This window comes from Chlorocebus sabaeus, chromosome 4, assembly GCF_047675955.1.
Source record: "Chlorocebus sabaeus isolate Y175 chromosome 4, mChlSab1.0.hap1, whole genome shotgun sequence".
Classification (NCBI taxonomy): domain Eukaryota; kingdom Metazoa; phylum Chordata; class Mammalia; order Primates; family Cercopithecidae; genus Chlorocebus; species Chlorocebus sabaeus.
Genome location: NC_132907.1, coordinates 53,003,042 through 53,024,162, shown reverse-complemented (window position 1 = coordinate 53,024,162; position 21,121 = coordinate 53,003,042). Strand labels below are relative to the sequence as shown.

Genomic DNA, 21,121 nt, shown 5'->3' with positions numbered 1-21,121 from the left:
CTCATATAGCCACATGATTGAGTAGTATGTAGCTGTCAAAAAAAAAAAAAAAAAAAATCCATGAGGTATATTTCTGTATAACTCTGCAAAGTGGTCTTATTAAGTAAAAAACAAAATGGAGAAGGTATATATATGTGTGTGTATTATATATATATAATCATATTTAAGAAAGAGGATATAAAACTGTGTGTGAGTGTGTGTGTGTGTGTATGTGTGTGTGGTTAAAAAAAAGAAACAATGGAAGGATAACCAAAACTTTAAAAAGTGGTTACTTATGGTGCTTATGGTGGAGGCAGGAGGAGAGAAACCAGATGGAAAGAACCAGGATGGAAGCTAGATTTCTCTGAATATATCTTGAATTTTCAACATTTGACTTTGGTACATATGTTATTCTAAAAGGAAGTTTAAGTAAAGTTAAGGAAAGCCCTACAAGTCCAAAGCAAAATGAAACAGATGACCTGTGTTGCATATCAAGTTGATGGCTTGAATACACAGGTATGTTTCAATTATCTTTAAAGCATAGTAATTTGTGTGTCCATTCTTAATGGGGTATATCCAAGGGCAAAAAGAAATGTGAAAAAATCTTAAACTCTTCAGTAATTAAATTGTTAGTCATAACTATGTTAACATAATTAGAAATGAGGATTTTTAGTGTATGAAAAAGAGATATACAAAATCAAAGAGTAAAAAACATCTATAATCCTAAATTTGAATGGGAAATAACACGAAGTTATGTTTTCTCTATATAAAAGACAGTAGGCCTGGAAACCATGTTCAAATACCATTCCCATCAAAATAAGCCAGGGTTTTCTGGAAATATAGCTAACTCTGGCTTGAGCAGGACAATCAAATGACTGATGAGGGAAAATTTTTCTTTAATTCAGCTAATAAAAGAAATAGAATTAGAATACTAACATTTTATAACTTGTAAGCAAATAATATTCATTGATAAATGCTGTATCTTTGAGGTGAAAAACTTGCAAGAAATTTGAATGGATCAGTCCAGTGAAACCATTGATCGCTCCGAACATCAGAAAATGAGAATGACTTACAGCTTTCAGTCTCAGTATATAATACCATTTACAAATGTGTTAAAGACACTGTTGACATGCCATCAAGAGTGTCCAGGCTGGGTACAGTAGATCACACCTTTAATCCTAGCACTCTGGAAGGCCACAGCAGGAGGATCACTTGAACCTCGGAGGTCAAGACCAGCCTGGAAAACATGGTGAAACTCCGTCTCTACCAAGAAAAAAAAAAAAAAGAAGAAGAATATAGAAAAAAGAAAGTCCAGAGTGGTCCCGAAAGACCAGCCTGGTTTCTTTAACAAATTTCAAGGGAAAATAAAGGAGGGGGAGTTGTACAATGAAACTTAAGCTTTAAAAGTATGTGTAATGTGTGGACCTTGGGCTATGATTCAAACAAATCAAATGTGAAAAATTATTTTCAAAGCAGATGGAGAAGTTAAACACTGACTCGATATTTGGTGATTTTAATGAATTAAAATTGCTTAGGTACAGTGGTCTGTTTCTTAAAATGTGTTTTTTTAGGGACAGATACTGAGATATTTACAGGTGATAGGTCTGGGATTTGTTACAAAAGAATCCAGAATTTGGGGTGTAGTATTAGGTGAATATAGCAACAGAGCAAGATTAACCAGGGGTTGGTCATTGAATCTTGGATAATGGGCACACAGGAGCATATTATTCACTCTTCTTTTATAAATGTTCAAAATTTTCCATAATAAAAATAAAGTTTTTCTCATTCATTTAACAGATATTTTAATACTTCATACTTGAACTGATTTTTTTTCTTGCTCTAGTTCTAGTTTTTTGCTCTCAAAGTAAATCATGTCCTAGAAAGTGATGAGAAATGCCATATGGTTAATTTGTGGTCCTTGTCCAGATTGCCTCCCAGAAATGAGGCTGCAATTTTATTGGTTATCGGCCCCTACCAACGACATGCAAATAATATAATGAAACTTAAACTTGTATGTTACAGAGCCTTACAGAACCTTAGTTATCAGGCTTTTTTGGATTCTGTTTAGATCCTCAGAGATTTACTTTTTGAATGTATACATACCCAGTTCTATATAACAGATTGACTTGTAATATGTTCTCTTAAAGCACTTTTAAAGTAAGCCCAAAGTAAGTAGAATGGGCATCTGTTTTGAGAATTAAAAAACTCACTAGCGGGATTTCAACACCACCACATCTGGGTTCTCTTCTGGCCGTTTTTTGCCGCCCTTTTATGAGATACATAGGTTAAGCAAATGTTAAATGTGCTTATATTTTTGCATAGTGGGTCCAGACTTCTCATTTTGGCAAAAGGTTCTTTATAATTGGCTTGCTGACCGCCTCTCTAGTCTGTTTTTACTGATACTCAAAAAAATAAATGGTAACTTGTTGACTGAGGAAACCACACACACACAAAACACCCCACACGTAGCATGGCAGTGCTGAAAAGGAAGCAAGTGGTTATTAAGTCCAAGATAGTGGCAGAGGGCTATAGAACAAGCGGAGTCGCCTAGGACCAGCCCTAGTGGAAATGATCCCGGAGAGAACATCTTGAATGAAGTCAGGAAGTCAGCGGGTCGGAGGTTGTACAGGGGCTCTGCGGTTGGCGGGGCTGAGGTTGAGGCCACAAGTTACTGAGGAAGTAACTGTTGACAGGAGCTTCGTACTCGGCTCACAACCACGCACATTGGGCTTCCTCCCAATAACCTCCCTTGCCCCTGGGCCTAACCCTGCCCTGGAGGCGGACTCGCTGGAGAGGCGGGAGGCTGAACGCCCGACGGCGACCGCGGCTGGCGCGGAGCTGCGCAGAAGGCTGACGCGCTGGCGTGGCTCTGCGACGCGTCACCCGCGCTGCGGGCAAGCCATGGCAGGAAGCGAGCCGCGCAGCGGAACTAGCTCGCCGCCGCCGCCCTTCAGCGACTGGGGCCGCCTGGAGGCGGCCATACTCAGCGGCTGGAAGACCTTCTGGCAGTCAGTGAGCAAGGAGAGGGTGGCGCGTACGGCCTCGCGGGAGGAGGTGGATGAGGCGGCCAGCACCCTGACGCGGCTGCCGGTGAGCGTCGGCCGCAGGCCGCGGAGGACAGTGGGGCCGGCCGGGGCCGGAGGGACCTCCCCTGGAGCCCTGCGGGGCCTGAGGAACTCCCGCGCCGGGGCCTGGGTCTGGCTTCGTCCATGCAGCCATTCCTGGCAGTGTAGTCACCGAGAAGCTACAGTTGACCAGAAGCGTCTTGGCATTGAACCTGGTGCTCCGCAGGGGGCCTGAACATCTCAGGGAAGCAACTTCACGGGGCCCCTGGCGACCCTCCCGATCGCCCTCAGGTTTTCCACCCCCCAAAACAGGCACATGTGACTAGGACACCCAGAATGTCCGGTTACGAAATGAGACCGTTCCCAACTTGCTGATTAGCTTGGGAAAGCATTCCAGCCTCCGTGTTCCCAGCATCTTTAATTCCGGATCATAGTACCAAAACACCTGGAGGGCCAAGGTTTTTACCCTCTCAAGAGGACATTGTGCCTGTGGCTGTTATTGTATATTTGAAGAAACAAAGCTGCCCCTCAGTTGAAAATAAATGACTTAAGTTACAAGTGCCTCAAGTTAACATCAAGGCCAGGAAAATGATACACATAATTTATTGTTAAACTTTAGGGTAGATAGGTAAATGAAGAGAACAAAAATTATTGAAAATTATTACAATTTTTTGTCTCATTTGGACTATTGACACCTCCCTCCGACGTGTATATCAACATGAAAACTGCAGGTTTAGAATGCTTCCAAGTTTCTCCTCGCAGAGGTTTTTCATAACATTTTAATAGATTCTGTGCAGGAACTAAAATGACACATTTACGGCCGGGCGCGGTGGCTCACGCCTGTAATCCCAGCACTTTGGGATACCGAGGTGGGCGGACCATGAGGTCAGGAGATCATGACCATCCTGGCTAACACGGTGAAACCCCGTCTCTACTAAAAATATATAAAATTAGCCGGGCTTGGTGGCAGGCGCCTGTAGTCCCAGCTACTCGGGAGGCTGAAGCAGGAGAATGGCGTGAACCCGGGAGGCGGAGCTTGCAGTGAGCTGAGATCTCGCCACTGCACTCCAGCCTGGGCGACAGAACGAGACTCCGTCTCAAAAAAAAAAAAAAAAAAAAAAAAAAAAAGGTACACTTTTTGATTTAGTCTGATGATAAAATCAGATAAAGGTTGATACAGGTTTTATTTTGAAGAACAAATTATTTCCTTAACTAATTTATGTAACGAACTGGTATATCCAAACATCTCTGAGGAAAAATTAAAGGAACTGGTGATTTTACTGGAAAGATAGCAGACGGTTGGTTTTTCAGGAATGTTTCAATGTTTCAGAAATTAGTTTAACAAATACAAAACTAAAATGTTCAGTTATGATCCTTTGCTGATGGCAGGAAAATAATAGATTTAATTATTAATGGTAGATTTAGTTATTAAAAATACTCACTAGTCAGTTGACCTTTTATTTATTTGTTGATTGTGTGATTTATCACCCAAAAACTATTTTCTTCATTCCTTTTTCCTACCTACTGCTTTCTTCTGTTTCAGATTGATGTACAGCTATATATTTTGTCCTTTCTTTCACCTCATGATCTGTGTCAGTTGGGAAGTACAAATCATTATTGGAATGAAACTGTAAGAGATCCAATTCTGTGGAGATACTTTTTGTTAAGGGATCTTCCTTCTTGGTCTTCTGTTGACTGGAAGTCTCTTCCAGATCTAGAAATCTTAAAAAAGCCTGTATCTGAAGTCACTGATGGTGCATTTTTTGACTACATGGCAGTGTAAGTATCTAGTTTTATGAATTAAAAAGAAGATATTAAATTTTACTGTATTACTAGTCAATATCCAATTTAGTCCTTACCCTGCTACTGATTTGTTGTGTGGATTTGCGGTCTAATTGTTCTCTTGTCAAAACTGGGAGTTAAATGACTTCCTTCATAGTACCCTTTCAGCTTTAATATTTTATTATTTCCCTGTGGTGCCTAACCAATATGTGAATAATTATAAGTAGTATAGATGGCAAGTAGTAAAAGACTTCTTAAAATTTTCATGATCTTTAGAACAATTGTCATTTTGTTAAATAAGTAAGTACTTTTCTATATCCAGAAAAAGGATGATCAGAGATCCCTGTTGTTTAGTAGGGAAGAAGAAAACCATTCTAAAGGCTGTGAGAAATAAGATTACATTAACACCCAAAAGCACTGACATTTTTTAATATCATGTAAGTGAGATAATTAATGTTACTGAGCAACTGCAGTGTACTGGATTCTACGAGGGATGCTTTATGTATATTTTACTCATTTAATCCTCATGCAACAAGAAGGTGTTATTTTTGTATCACAGATGTGGAACTGAGGTTCATGGAGGTTACGTGATTTGCCTGAAGTCATATAGTTTGTAAGGGACTATTCAGACTGGAACCCCATTATGCCACCTCAAAGATGTATAATGTCATTGGATCTGGATATAGCCTGTTTTACTGAGAAACTCAAACTTAATGCATTATTTTAAAATTTTAAAAATATTTATTCTTTAAAAATTGTTTTGTTGTGCTTGACTCAGTAGCAAAATACAGGATTTTTTTTCAAATTTTAAGTTATTCAGAGCGTTTCCCTATTCTAATACAGATGCCATTATGTCAAGTGTTGTGAGACTATTTGATTCAAAGGTGTGTCATCTGTTATACATAATCTCAGCAAGTGCCACTGTATCTCACTTGCTAGGCAATACCTGTACAATGCCCCGTAGCTAACCATTGCGTCAAGTGTATGTGAGGCTGTGGGAATTAGATTTTGCCCAGAGAATAGTAATAATAGTAACTACCATTTATGGTCATATAAATTACTTCTAATTTTTACAACCCTGAGTTATTTCTGTTGCTCAAATAATACAGATGAAGAAACTGAAATTCAGACTGTAAATGGCTCATATACCTAAAAGTGGTGAGGCTTGGTCAGGTCTATCCAGCTTCAAAACTGTTTTTTGTTTGTTTTTTCCCCTTCATGAGTTACAAGGTTTCGAATAAAATGATTTTGTTAGGTTATTGATTTTGTTAACCAGCTTGACTTATTTGAAGGATTTTAGGTTTTATTTTGATTTGGGTAACTTTTAATTTTTGATAAAATGCGTAATTGGTACTTCAGAGATGTATAGCTATTTCAAGAAACGGAATTTTTTTTACATGATTCTTAGTTTGCTAAGTTTGCTGCAAGGATCATTTGAGCCTCCCTCATTTAACTCTTACTAAACTGTTATATTTGAGGCTATTAATAGAAGTACCCAAGACATTTGAAATTTGGTTATATTGGTAGTGTTAGCAGTTTTTTTGGTTTGTTTGTTTGTTTGTTTTTTACCTCTAGGGATATTATGCTAGCTGTCTGTGTGTAGGTGATCTTTAGTGCTGAGTTTCTCAATCTTGGCACTATTGACTTTTTGAGTCAAATAATTCTTTGTTCTGGGGCCTGCCCTATGTATTATAGGATTAATGTTTAGCAGCATCCTTGGCTTCTGCTCAATCCTTCTCCCCTCCCCAGTTGTGACAATACACATGTTGTTCAGACATTGCCAAATGTTCCAGGGGACAGGGGCAAACCTCCTCGGGTTGAGAACCTTTAGGTAGTAAAATTTCACCATTCATATGTTCCATGAGAGAATCTAAATTAAAAATTAGAAAGTAAGTAACCACTTCATGGGGGAAGAGTTTCTTAGCTTCTGGGCCACTCCCACCCCCATGGCACCTTGTGCTTTTCCCTGTCAGAGCGCTCCACATACGTATTATAAAGGTGTCTGTCTACCATTGTCCTCCTGGAGGATTGGGACTGTATAATCATTGTACCCCTTGTGTCTAGCAAGTACTCAATACATTATATATTTTTGAATGAATAACTGGCTAAGTGTTTTCTATGTTAATGTTCTAACTGTGACAATTTTATACAGCTATAGAATGTGCTGTCCATATACAAGAAGAGCTTCAAAATCCAGCCGTCCTATGTATGGAGCTGTCACTTCTTTTTTACACTCCCTGATCATTCAGAATGAACCACGATTTGCTATGTTTGGACCAGGTTTGGAAGAATTGAATACCTCTTTGGTGTTGAGCTTAATGTCTTCAGAGGAACTTTGCCCAACAGCTGGTTTGCCTCAGAGGCAGATTGATGGTAATTTTCATGTTAATTTACAGTTAATTCAAACACTTTGAGCTTGACATTCTTGTTAAAAAGAAAGAAATTGCTTTTAAATTAATTATTTGCTATAATGAAATACAGTACTTTGGTTGTTGGGAGCCCCACCATGTTCCACTGGACTGACAGAATTAATTTACATACTATAAGAAAGCTTCCTCTTAATTCCTCAAATTTGTACAATCCAGACTTTAAGATTATGTGAAAATAAATTATTTGTTGTCAAGATGTTGCATTTGTACAGTGGGATATCATATTTATCATATTTGAAAAAGCAGAAAATATTGAGCATCTGTGTGGAGAGTATTTTGATATGTATTGGAATTCAAAAGAGTTAAATCATCAACTTCCCTTCTTTCTATTAAAAAAAACAACAACAATGTATAAGTATTTGGGGAAGCAGGATAAATATAAGTATAAGTGATAATAAAATTTAGCCTTTGCTTTACTTATTTATTGAGAACCAGTCCCTATTAGTGAGATGATAGGGATGCAGAGATTTAGAGCAATGTCTCTGTCTGCCTTCAAGACATGTGTAGGTGTAGGTGAGGACATAGACAAGTGTACAGGTAATTAGAATATGATGTAATTAGTTCCCGGGTAGAAAGGTAAGGGTGAAAGAAGGCTCCATATTGAAGATGAGGTTTCATATGAGTCACTAGGGTGAGTAGTTGTAGGCCATCACAAAAAGACAGTAAAGGTGTTCCAGGCAGCGAGAACTACATTTTTTTTTTTTTTTTTTTTTTTAAGACAGAGTATTGCTCAGTCGCCCAGACTGGAGTGCAGTGGCACGATATCGGCTCACTGCAAGCTCCGCCTCCCGGGTATACGCCATTCTCCTGCCTCAGCGTCCCAAGTAGCTGGGACTACAGGCACCTGCCACTAGGCCCTGCTAATGTTTTTGTATTTTTAGTAGAGACGGGGTTTCACCGTGTTAGCCAGGATGGTCTCGATCACCTGACCTCGTGATCCACCCATCTCCGCCTCCCAAAGTGCTGGGATTACAGGCGTGAGCCACCACGCCCGGCGGAGAACTACATTTCTAAAAGCACAAAGCTCTGGATGTGGAGGACACATTTGAAGTATCACTGTGTATCTAGAAAGAGTGGAGCTATGTGAAAAAACACGTATGTACCATGCTTAAGCATTTGGGAGCTGTTGGAGAATTTTAAGTAGAGGATTGAGATGATCAAGATTGCATTTTAGAAAGATTATTCAGGCTCTTGAGTGAAGAATTGATTGGAAGGGGCTAAAGATATGGAGACCCGTTAAGAAGCCACTGTCATATTGTGATTAAAATATGAAGAGGATCTGAACTCTAAGTCACTGTTAGTGAAGATGAGAGAAGAGAATGAATAGTAAGGATATAAATTTGACAGAATGAATGTATTAGCAGTAATAAGGATGGCTCCAGGTTTCTGACTTGAGTTTTGTGTTGGATGATAGAGGATTCACTAGGGTAAAAAGTCACTGGAGAAGTAAGAAAAATTTGGAAGGGAGCAGGTAACAGTAAGATCTGTATAGGGAGAATGGCAGCTATTCTTTGGGATATGTTGACTTTGATAACTATGGAAGAGCCAAGTAGAGATACCTACTATAAGCAAATCTGCTAGAATGGAAGCTCCATGGAGGTAAGAATCTTGTCCACTTTATTTTTAGCTGTATCTGTGGTGCCAGGCACATAGCAGGCACTCTCTGTATATTTGGTGAATGAGTGAATGACTTTATGGATTACTATATGCATCCAGCTCTGAAGAGCAAGTTCTGGGCTAGAAATAGAGATTTGGGAGTCATATGGAGTCCACATGGATGTGGAAGTTATTGAGGATGGAGAGGAAGATTGGAGACAGGTGCTGAAATGTTCAGTTTATGTTTGGGGGAAGTGATTATTACATGGAGATTCATAAATAATAACAACAAAGAAGGAAAGAGTGCTACAGCTGAATGATGTGTTTCTCAAGTAGGATTTTTTTTCAGAGGGTTGGTGAGTAACATGAATCCCACCTCTTTACTTTCAGTTGTGAGAAAATAAGCATCTTTGCTACTTGAGAGTTCACTGCAGGAGAAGCCTCACCTAGGAGTAGGCCAATTTCAAGTACGGCTATTAGGTCGAAGGAACACCTCAAGAAGAGGTTGAGGAAATGGGGAAGTTTGATGGTTATAAAATGGAGAAGTAATAAAATGGCACTTCCATTTTCTGTAGAGCAGCTGAAGTGATTGTTTTAAAATTTCAGCCTATGACTCACACTCAGCAAGATGAGAGAATATGGCGTTACATAACTGGCAAAGAAGGGCAGAACAGTATGGCGACTATATTGGACTGAAGTTAAACATGTTGAGAGGATAATCTCTGGGAGTGCAGCTGGTGAAAACAAAGATCAGAAACATGGTAGATTTTGATTCTGTGGTCTCTGTGAAACATGCACCAGACCTGGTGGCTAGAGGACTAGGATCACGTGGGCTGGGATGGTTGCAGTCCTAGTACTTAAGAGCCCTGTATGTGTGTTGCCTAGAATGATGACATGAGATGGTATGGCATAGCTTATTTAAACAAATACTCTTAATGCAGGAATTAAGAATATGAAAGGCTGGAGTTGTCTCTAATGAGGTTAGTAGGGGCCAGATATTAAGGTTTTATTTCTTCATCTGAAGAGCAGTGGCTTTGTAGAGAAGACAGTTAATTAGATACCATTATTAAAAAATTCTTCCAACTGATGTCAGAGGAAAGGATAATAGGAGGCCAGAAGATACGGGTTAGAAGTGATTGCAGAGGCCAGGGTGAGTGATGATGACAGTGTGAACTAAAATGTGGTCGTGGGGATGCAGATAACTGAACAGATCTAAAAGAACATTTATATAACAGGATGAAGTAGAGCCATGGAAGCCCAGAAGGGTCTTTCGAGGAGGCAAAAGGGGAACCAGCCACTTAGTGTTAACACAGCCCAAGGAGGGAAGAGGTTAAGAAAGGACAAATAACAGTGACTAATGATTCAGATATAAAGCAGTAAGAGACTAATATTTAGCACTTGTGATTTACTAGTTAACCTACTAGGAGTGTTACATATATGATCTCATTTAATCTTCCCAGTAAACCTGATAAGAATATATTAGTTCAACTTCTTTTTGGTGTCAAACTGAGGGATACAAATACATTGCTATAAGTGAGAAATTCAGAATTATAATCCAACTCTGTCGAATTCTAAATTTCAGTATCTTCAGTATTTTCTCAATTTACTAATGTGCTGTTGGCAACTCCTCATTAATTTATATTATTTGAGACAAGGTCTCTGTTGCCCAGGCTGGAGTACAGTGGCGTAATCATGGCTCACTGCAGCCTTGAACTCCCTGGCTCAAGTGATCCTCCTACCTCAGCCTCCCAAGTACCTGGGAAACAGGCATGGGCCACCATGCCTGGCTAATTGTTTTGTGTTTTTTGTAGAGATGAGGTTCTCACCATGTTGTCTAAGTTGATCTTGAACTCCTAGCCTCAAGTGATTCTTACACCTCAGCCTCCCAAATTGTTGGGATTACACATGTGAGCCACTGTGCCTGGCTCCCCATCAATTTAAAAACAGCTTTTCAGAGGGGGAGAAAGACACTTAGTTGAATGTATACATGGATTATTAGACTAATGAGAAACATAAAAATATGAAAATGAGTCTTAGTCTTGAGGATAAATAGCAGTAGCTGCGATGATGCAGCTGCTACTGATAAAATGATAAAGTTGTTGACGATAGTGATGATGATATAAGGACTGTTATAAGCCTAGCAGTTTTTTTCTTTCTCTGTATTTTTATTGCCATGTGAATGAAACTTACATACAGTATCTTTTCTTCTATGTATACATTTTATTTTATTTCAAATCTATGCGTAAGTTGTTATATAATTTTTTTCTTTGCTCTTTTTGCTTTCACTGGGTAATTTTCAGTGTGATCTTTTGCTATTTTTGTTAACGACTTGTTTTGGTAACTGTGATTTTCTTTCTTAGGTATTGGATCAGGAGTCAATTTTCAGTTGAACAACCAACATAAATTCAACATTCTAATCTTATATTCAACTACCAGGTAAGGCTACATACTTGGTGGCTTAACTGAAACATCAGAACTAAAATATTTCAGGTGAGTGGAGCCTGTTTAGTGTCTTTTTATAGTCTGTCTTTACAATTTTTTTTTCTAGAAAGGAAAGAGATAGAGCAAGGGAAGAGCATACAAGTGCAGTTAACAAGATATTCAGTCGACAGAATGAAGGTGATGATCAACAAGGAAGCCGGTACAGTGTGATTCCACAAATTCAAAAAGTGTGTGAAGTTGTAGATGGGTTCATCTATGTTGCAAATGCTGAAGCTCATAAAAGTAAGCACTCATATATATATTTTTAAGCACATTGTTCTTTTCAAAGCAAAGAGAAATTACCTTTTTAGTCTTTATGGTGGCTTATTAAGAATATGATGGCTTATTTTATCAGCATGATTTTCCGACCCTTACTATTTATTTATTTATTTATTTATTATTATACTTTAAGTTGTAGGGTACATGTGCATAACGTGCAGGTTTGTTACATATGTATACTTGTGCCATGTTGGTGTGCTGCACCCATCAACTCGTCATTTACATCAGGTATAACTCCCAATGCAATCCCTCCCCCCTCCCCCCTCCCCATGATAGGCCCTGGTGTGTGATGTTCCCCTTCCCGAGTCCAAGTGATCTCATTGTTCAATTCCCACCTATGAGTGAGAACATGCGGTGTTTGGTTTTCTGTTCTTGTGACAGTTTGCTGAGAATGATGGTTTCCAGCTGCATCCGTGTCCCTACAAAGGACACAAACTCATCCTTTTTTATGGCTGCATAGTATTCCATGGTGTATATGTGCCACATTTTCTTAATCCAATCTGTCACTGATGGACATTTGGGTTGATTCCAAGTCTTTGCTATTGTGAATAGTGCTGCAATAAACATACGTGTGCATGTGTCTTTATAGCAGCATAATTTATAATCCTTTGGGTATATACCTAGTAATGGGATGGCTGGGTCATATGGTACATCCAGTTCTAGATCCTTGAGGAATCGCCATACTGTTTTCCATAATGGTTGAACTAGTTTACAATCCCACCAACAGTGTAAAAGTGTTCCTATTTCTCCACATCCTCTCCAGCACCTGTTGTTTCCTGACTTTTGAATGATCGCCATTCTAACTGGTGTGAGATGGTATCTCATTGTGGTTTTGATTTGCATTTCTCTGATGGCCAGTGATGATGAGCATTTTTTCATGTGTCTGTTGGCTGTATGAATGTCTTCTTTTGAGAAATGTCTGTTCATATCCTTTGCCCACTTTTTGATGGGGTTGTTTGTTTTTTTCTTGTAAATTTGTTGGAGTTCTTTGTAGGTTCTAGATATTAGCCCTTTGTCAGATGAGTAGATTGCAAAAATTTTCTCCCATTCTGTAGGTTGCCTGTTCTATTAATAGTGGTGTGTATTAGGATCACCTGAGGAGCTTGTTAAACATGTTAACAAGCTGATTCCTACCCTGGGGAATTTTATTCTAGATTTGGGTTGTGTGAATCAGATTTGGGCATCTGTTTTTTCCAAACACCCAGGGAATTCTGATGCATTCCAAAGTTTGGTACTACAGCTATACAATATTTTTTTGTTGTATGCTTCTACAGTTTTTTGATACTGACATTTTGTCTGCTTCTGGCTTTATTCAAATAATCTATGCAAATAACAATGAAAAATTTTACCTTTGTTTTATCCAAATAGTAGAAAGATGTGATGGCAGGGTGTTAAGTAGATTAGTTGAGAACACTGTCCATATATTCTGAATAATTGTCATTCAGAATGCTATTTTTGTGTGAAATCAAAATATCATTGGGCCATGAGCTAGTATTATAATATCTTTCCCAAATCCTTTGTGAACAAGGTAGAATATAAATATATAATATACTGTATATATATTATAGTTCTCTAATACACTGGTTTGAATTTCTATTGAATTTATTTTCCCTGTCATCTATTAGGCATGAACGCAGTTGCAATTACTTTCTGTTATTACAGGGGTATCTGTAAAAAGAAAACTTAGAAGCAAAATAAAAGACGAGTTCATTTAACAAATAGTTTTTTAGTTCCTACAGGCATGTTGCAGTTACAACTGGGAACTAAAACAGATACAGCCCATATTTTATCTAGTTTTCCAATCTGCTCCTATAAAACAAGCAGACAAAAAATAAATTAAAAAAAATTACAAGACACAAAGAGACTATACTCACTTACCAGCTTTTTCCCACTGGCCTCTACTAGGTGCTCATGTAAAAGGTTAGTGGTAGGGCAGAAGACCTATGAGTACCCTCCTTAGTGGTACAGGCATGCATGTGTTGACCAGCCGGTGCTTGGAGACAGGTATATCCTTCTGTTTTCTATATCCTTTTCTCAATGAAGCCAAAGCTGTTTTCCACAGACAAAAGTTAACTGCTGCTATCTCAAGAGAGATAGAAAGAAAAGCTGTCTTGGGGAGGAGCAGGATTTCCACTTGTACCAAGGATCTTGCACTGATACAAATTAAATGTTTGCTGACTCTGGAGGAGAGGCAGGAAATTTGCAGTGGAGACCTTTCTACCAATAAAGGGCAGAATTCAGCAGTTATGCTGGAACACTGAGAAAGCCCATACCACTGAGGCTCTGGGGCACAGGGCCTCTGAGGCCTTAGGCTGGGATGAGAAAACTGAGAAATCTCCATGTCCCTACCAATTAAGAAGCAATAGCAGACTACTGCAGGGATGGGGGAAGGGTGTGGAGAGACTCTCCTTGCCTCTTCCCTCTAACCCCCATGGCACAGTTACAAAGATAGGCTGAAAGCTGAGAACAAGTAGAAACTCTAAGAAACTCTGGCACTCCAGTACTCTTACTGAGAACAAGATAGCAGCAGCATACTGCTGGAAGAATTTAAAGTCTGTGTGTTACAAAGTTAGCAATAGCAATAAAAGCCAAATCCAGCTCAACTAGACTAGTTTGATTCAGTCTACTGCATTAATACCCTAGCCGAAGTATGATGCCTGTTTTTAGGAGTAAATCCTGTTTACCTTAGTCTCTACTGCTCTTCTACACAAAACATCTAACATTAAATCTAAAAATTATGAGGAACACACAAAATCAAAATGAAACGACACATTGTCATGAGATAAGGCAGTCAGTTGAACTGGACCAGAGATGGTCTAGATGTTGGTATTCTCAGAAACAGACATTAAACTAACTGTGATTAAGAGATCTAGGTCAGGTGCAGTGGCTCTGGGAGGCCAAGGCGGGCAGATCGCTTGAGCCCAGAAGTTCGAGACCAGCCTGGGCAACATGGCAAAATTTCACCTCTACTGAAAATACAGAAAATTAGCCAGGCATGGTGGCATGTGCCTGTAGTCCCAACTACTTGGAAGGCGGAGGCGGGAGAATCGCTTGAGCCTGGGAGGTGGAGGTTGCGTAAGCTGAGATCACACCACTGCACTCCAGCCTGGGTGACAGAGCGAGACCCCACCCCTTGCCCACAAAAAAACGAGAGATTGCGAGAGACCTAGTGGAAAAGGTGGACAATATGTGTGAACAGATAGATTTTTCAGCAGAGAAAAGGAAGCTGCTTTGAAAAAGTTAAACAAGAATGCTAGATATGAAAATATGACAACAGATGAACAATTCCTTCAGTGGGCATATTAGCAAAAGAAAGAATCATTGAAAGTGAAGGTAAGTCACTCAGAATTATCCAAATTAAAACACAAAGAGAAAAAAAAAAGTAAGAGCAAGGAACAGAGTGAGAGTTGGGGGAATCTGTCCAGTGATCTAACTCAGGGGTCAGGAAACTTTCTTAAAGGGACAAATAGTAAATATTGTAGGCTTGTGAGCCATACAGGTTTTTTTTGTTTGTTTGTTTGTTTGTTCTTTAACCATCACTTAGCTCTGCTATTACGGTACAAAAGCAGCAAAGACAACACATAAACGAAAGGACAGACTGTTTTGCAATAAAAATTTATTTAGAAAAATTGACCCACAGAATGTAGTAGGCTGACCCCTGATCTAACTTATCTGTAATTGGAGTCCCAAAACATGAAGGGAGAGAGAAAAGGGGAAAAGGAATTTTTGAACAGATAATGGCCAGAATTATCTCAAAATTATGGAAAGACAAGAAACCACAGATTGAAGATGCTCAGAGAGCACCAAGCATAAATATAAAGAAAAATACATCTAAGCACATCATAGTCAAACTGATAAAAATCAAAGATAAAGAGAACATCTTTAAGGCAGCCAGAGGAAATGAAAACATACATATAGAAGGCCAAGATGATAGTGACAACAAATTTCCTGACAGAATTGCTGCAGGATAGAAACTAATAAAGAGAAATCTTTATAGTACTACAAGGGGGAAAAAAACATCCTACATCTAGCAAAAATATTTTTTGAAAATAAAGGTAATGTTCAGATGTTTTCAGACAAACAAAGGTTCCATGTCTTAGTTCATTTGTGCCACTATAACAGAATATCCCAGACCTGTATATCAGTGCATTTCTGTTTTTAGATTATGGAGACATCTGAATGGTACTGTGATTTTTTTTCCCTCTGGCGTCACCTAAATTCCTATTCTCCCAAGACTACTTAGTCTAATTTTATTACAGATCAATAAATGAATTTTTAAATAACAGAAATTTATTTCTGACAGTTTTGGACACTAGGGAGTCCAAGATTAAGGCACCAGCATCTGGTGTCTGGTGAGTGCCTTTCTTGCTGATTTCTTATTTGGCAGAAGGTAGAAAGGGAAGCTGGAGACAACATTGCATTTTCACGTGACCGAAGAGGGAAAGACAGGGCTGCAAGCCGATTTTAATGGCAATATTAATCTACTCATGAGAGTAAAGCCCTTATGACCTAAACAACTCCCAAAGACACCCCTTCCCCCAATACTGTTGCCTTGAGGTTTAAATGTCCAACACATGAATTTTGAGAAACACATTTGAACATAGCACTGAGAAAATTGATTGTTAACAGATCTTCACTATAAGAAATCTTAAAGGAGCTCTTTGGGCAGAAGAATATGATAACAGATGGAAATCTGCATCTACCGAAAAAGATGAAGACTCCTGGGATGGAAACAAAGAAGCTATATATACAAAAAAGTTTTTTTTCTAATTTTAATTAAAAAAAACTAATAGTGTATTATACATGTATGACTTTTTTATTATTATTATTATACTTTAAGTTCTAGGGTACATGTGCATAACGTGCAGGTTTGTTACATATGTGTACTTGTGCCATGTTGCTGTGCTGCACCCATATGTGATAATAGAACACATCATGGAAGAGAGAACATTGAAGTATATTATTTTGTAAGTTTCTTCTATATGTGAAATCACATATTTGAAGGTAGACTTATAAATTAAAAATGTGTATTATAAATACTTGAACAACTACTAAAAAATGTATAATGAAGTTGTAACTAAGCCAGTAGTAGATATAAAATGGAACCATTAAAAAACTCAGTCCAAAAGAAGGAAGGCAAAGAAAGAAGGAATAAAGAACAGATGATTTAAATGCACCTTGTTGTTAAGTACATTAAATGTTTATTAATTTTCAATTGCTATTAACAAATTACCTCAAATTTAATGGTTTAAAATAACTATATTTTTAGCTCACAGTTCTCTAGGTCAGAAGTCTGGTCATGGTAGTACTGAGTTCTCTGGACAGGGCCTCTTGGGCTGAAATTTGTGTATCATATTGTTGCATCCTTTTCTGGAGGCTCTGGGAAAGAATTTGCTTCTGAGATCATTCAGGTTATTAGCTGAATTCAGTTCCTTATTGTTGTAGGACTGAACTTCCTGTTTTCTTGCTAGCTGTCAGCTGGGGGCTGCTATCAGCTTCTAGAGGTCACTTATATTCCTTCCCATGTGACTCCCTCCATCTTCTAATCCAGCAATGGAGAATCTCCCCTGTATTGAATCTTGCAACAAGAAGAGCCGCTTTTAAGGGCTCACCCGATTAGGTCAGGCTCAATGAGGATTACCTGTCTTTCTTAAAGTCAGCTGTGTCTTAAAGCCTAATCACGGGAGTGATGCCCCATCTTATTTGTAGGTTCTTCAGACACTAAAGGGGAAAGGGATTATGCAAGGGTTTGGAACATTGAGGTTATCTTAAAATTCTGCCTACCACAAAATGCAAGTGGTCCAAACACTCCAATAGAAGGTTGAGATTGTTGGTATTCATAAAAAAAGCTAAACTCAAGTATATGCCTAAATTTTGAAAGTAAGCCCTTTGAATGAAAGGATAGTGACATCTACAGAATTTGTGAAAGGAAATACCTGTATCAAGCATTTTTGCTTTTAGACTATGGAGACATCTGAAGAGTACTGTGGTTTTTTTCCCCTCAGTTTACGTTTGGATCCTGGTAAATTTTTGTTCCCTCGCTTTGTTAGTTTTTTATTTTATTGTTTTTAAAACTATTAAAAGTAATGCAAATTAAGGGTTTTGACTTACATTCCTTAGGACATGAATGGCAAGATGAATTTTCTCATATTATGGCAATGACAGATCCAGCCTTTGGGTCTTCGGGAAGACCATTGTTGGTTTTATCTTGTATTTCTCAAGGGGATGTAAAAAGAATGCCCTGTTTTTATTTGGCTCATGAGCTGCATCTGAATCTTCTAAATCACCCATGGCTGGTAAGATCATTTATACTCTAGAGACAAAAATTTTATTTCACACTCTATTTTCTATTTTATTTTATTTTTTAAATTCAACTTCTTTAATGAAATAGCATTCTAAAATCAATTTTAATAGCTTAATCTATGGAAGCTATTTGATTGATGATAATGTTAGCTGATCAATTATTTCTTACTTGCCTCTTCTCTCACAGAAACAGTGAGATAACAATTGGGGATATTTTTTCTTTTTTTTTTTTTTGTTTTTTTGAGACAAGGTCTCACTTTGTTGCTCAAGCTGGAGTACAGTGGCACGATCACAGCTCACTGCAGCCTCAACCTCTCAGGCTCAGGTGATCCCTCCACCTCAGCCTCCCAGGTACCTGGGACTACAGATGTGTGCCGACAACCCAGATAATTTTTTGTATTTTTTGTAGAGATGGGGTTTCTCCATGTTGCCCAGGCTGATCTCAAACTCCTAGGCTCAAGCCATCTGCCTGCCTCGGCTTTCCAAAGTGCTGGGATTACAGGTGTGAGCCATCGTGCTGAGCCAGGTTGTTTTTTTTAAGATGCTACTATTATGTTTCTTACAACATCAATGTATTATGCTTTATGGATCATCAAAGGTATATGCTCCATCTTATAGTTTATTGCTTTCTAAAAAATATTTTATTTATTTTTTTGAGACAGGGTCTTACTCTCACCCAGGCTGGAGTACAGTGGTGCAATTTTGGCTCACTCCAACCTCTGCCTCCTGGGTTCAAGTGATTCTCATGCCTCAGCCTCCCAAGTAGCTGGGATTACAGGCATGTGCCACCACACCCGGTTAATTTTTGTTTTTTAGTAGAGATGACGTTTCACCATGTTGGCCAGGCTGGTCTTGGACTCCTGGCTTCAAGTGATCCACTCGCCTCGGCTTCCCAAAGTGCTGGGACTACAGGCATGAGCCACCGTGCCCAGTCCTAAAATATATTTTAATTATGGCATTCTTTCTTCAAACGAATCCTGACATGATAACCCCTGAGTAAAACAGATAAAGAAAAATTAAAGTTGGAAATGCTTTTGCGGAAAAAGTAAGAGGATTTTCTTTGTCCCCCTTCCATCTCTTCCCTGGAGCTCCAAAGACTCTGGAATGAAGTTTGAAAACCACTAATAAAGTTTCCCCTTCTGAATGGTGGCAATTTTAGCTTTACCATTAGGAGGAGTGGCAGTCTTAAAGACATATTTTTGTAACATGATGTCACACATATGACGAGCTGGGTCACTAAAAGTGTTTTAGTTTTCAAAGTGGATCCTTTGGAGAATGTTTTTTCCCCTCATATATGGAAGCAAGTCATGGAAATGGTATTTCTTTCCATTTCCAAAGCTGAATTTCAAGGCAAATAAGCTTTATATTGGTAATAGTTAGAAGAGAAATGATCATATTTTTATCCAAGTGCTCTACAAAACAAAACTTGAGCAACTTATCCAAAGTTTATTGGGATTTTTAAAAGTTCTGTTCTCTTTTTAGTGTCTAGAAAAATGTTCCTCCTACTCATAAGATTTTGGACTTAGTTTCTTACTAACAACATTCTCTGTTATGTATTCATAGGTCCAGGACACAGAGGCTGAAACTCTAACTGGTTTTTTGAATGGCATTGAGTGGATTCTTGAAGAAGTAGAATCTAAGCGCGCAAGATGATTCTCCTTTCAGATCTTGGGAACTGAAACCGTTTGAAATTTATTACTAAGGTCATGATGTGAATATTTACTCAGTTAACCCACCTTGTCCTGCCTTTTTGCAGATGGGCTTTAAATTGGACAGCTATAACTGCTGTGTTTTTGATATTATTTTTACTCTTTACCGTAAATCAATCGCAAGAAAAGAGTTTCAATCCTAGTATTTAGCCCCAAAATGAACCTTTAAACATTTTTTTTGGTAATTTTTATATTTTCTGTCTTTTAAAAAATATTAAATTCTATAAAAAACACATTTGTGCCTCTCATTCCCTGAGTTTCTATTCTTTTGAGTAAAAATTTTGCCTTAGTGAGAAATAGCAAATTTGCTAAACTTTCCATTCAGTCTTTTCAAGGGTTCATAAGTGGTTATCAGAAAAGAAATTTTTATCTATTCTTGATAAATACACAGCTTAAAGACTTAAAAATATACTGGAATTGCATTTAATAATATGGCCATATAATCCCTGTTTTATTCTGAAACAGTAAAAAGCAAGCTTATATCATATTTAATACTGCTTTCATGAAAAATAACTTTTCCTGACAGTTCTTACTATTTTCAGATAACTTCACAAGCCCATAAGATACTAAAGCCAAACTCTATTCCATACTCAGAATGAAAACTTCCCGGAGACTTGTATGCATCATATTACTTCCTTCCACAAATGGCTTATACTCAGCAGAAGAAACACCCTAATATCTCACTGGAACTCAGGAATTTTAAGATTATAGTAAAAGCCATAAATATCTATATACAGTTTATATAAGTTCCATATTTAAATGTATTTCTGTTTTGGACAGAAAGTTCGTAACATATATTATATATATAATTGTATTTATTCTCTTTTAGGTCAATGCTATTACTGTTTTGACCTTTTTGTTGAGGGGGCAGAATTTTGCCTAATGGACTATTGGGTTAGGAGACCTTTGAGAAAGACCTGTGTGAACATATGGTTTCACATTTGTCAGAATGTTTACTTAGATATTTGTAGTTTTACTATGATGAGGCATTATTAATATTTATAATAATTAATAATCCAAAGTTATGATAGAAGAGTGATTTGATTTACTCAGTACCACATGGAAGCAGAACAATGCTCTTACATCAGCTATCTTTTTTTTAAATGGCATTTCAGTTCTATAATTAAGATATTATATCTGATGAATGGAGAAAATGAAATAGTTTAGTATCAAATGCTAGGTCACTCACCAGATTTAAGCTAGTACCTTATGCTCTTTTCTTCTTATAGCACACTTCAGCATTTATAATCTGGAATTTTGTTAAAGCAAAATACATTCATTTTTCTAGTTTTTAGTTTAATTTTCCACAGAGTCCCAATCAAATCTTTTTTTCCTCCTCTATACACTATGAAATTTGTCTCTCTTACATTAACTCATTTTATATGGTCTTTTCCTAGTCTTAATTATCTTTGGATAGGACTTGTCACATGTCTTGGGGTTCTTCCCACTCTGACTCTTTGTAGCATGAGATATAATTTATTATATTTGATCCTTGATG

The 21,121-nt window shown here is 38.0% G+C and overlaps 1 protein-coding gene across 2 annotated transcripts; it reads left to right on the top strand.

Moving 5' to 3' along the window:
• The first annotated feature begins 2,778 nt into the window (after positions 1-2,778).
• FBXO4 (F-box protein 4) lies at positions 2,779-19,871 on the top strand. 2 transcript variants are annotated; one of them, XM_007961484.3, is made up of 7 exons: positions 2,782-3,069; positions 4,588-4,823; positions 6,979-7,199; positions 11,212-11,287; positions 11,400-11,575; positions 17,732-17,907; positions 19,478-19,871. In XM_007961484.3, exons 1-7 carry the CDS (start codon positions 2,881-2,883, stop codon positions 19,565-19,567), a joined length of 1,164 nt encoding a protein of 387 aa, XP_007959675.2. In that variant the 5' UTR covers positions 2,782-2,880; the 3' UTR covers positions 19,568-19,871. The 2 variants fall into 2 exon arrangements, with proteins under 2 accessions (XP_007959676.2, XP_007959675.2); XM_007961485.3 differs by lacking the exon at positions 17,732-17,907 and having other exon boundaries at positions 2,779-3,069.
• Positions 19,872-21,121: the final 1,250 nt, after the last annotated feature.

Coding starts and splice junctions, on each gene's coding strand:
- FBXO4 (XM_007961484.3), top strand. CDS start 2,881: ATGGCAGGAAGCGAGCCGCGCAGCGGAACTAGCTCGCCGCCGCCGCCC. Junction 7,200..11,211: donor GCCTCAGAGGCAGATTGATG/GTAATTTTCATG, acceptor TTTCTTTCTTAG/GTATTGGATCAGGAGTCAAT. Junction 11,288..11,399: donor ATCTTATATTCAACTACCAG/GTAAGGCTACAT, acceptor TTTTTTTTCTAG/AAAGGAAAGAGATAGAGCAA.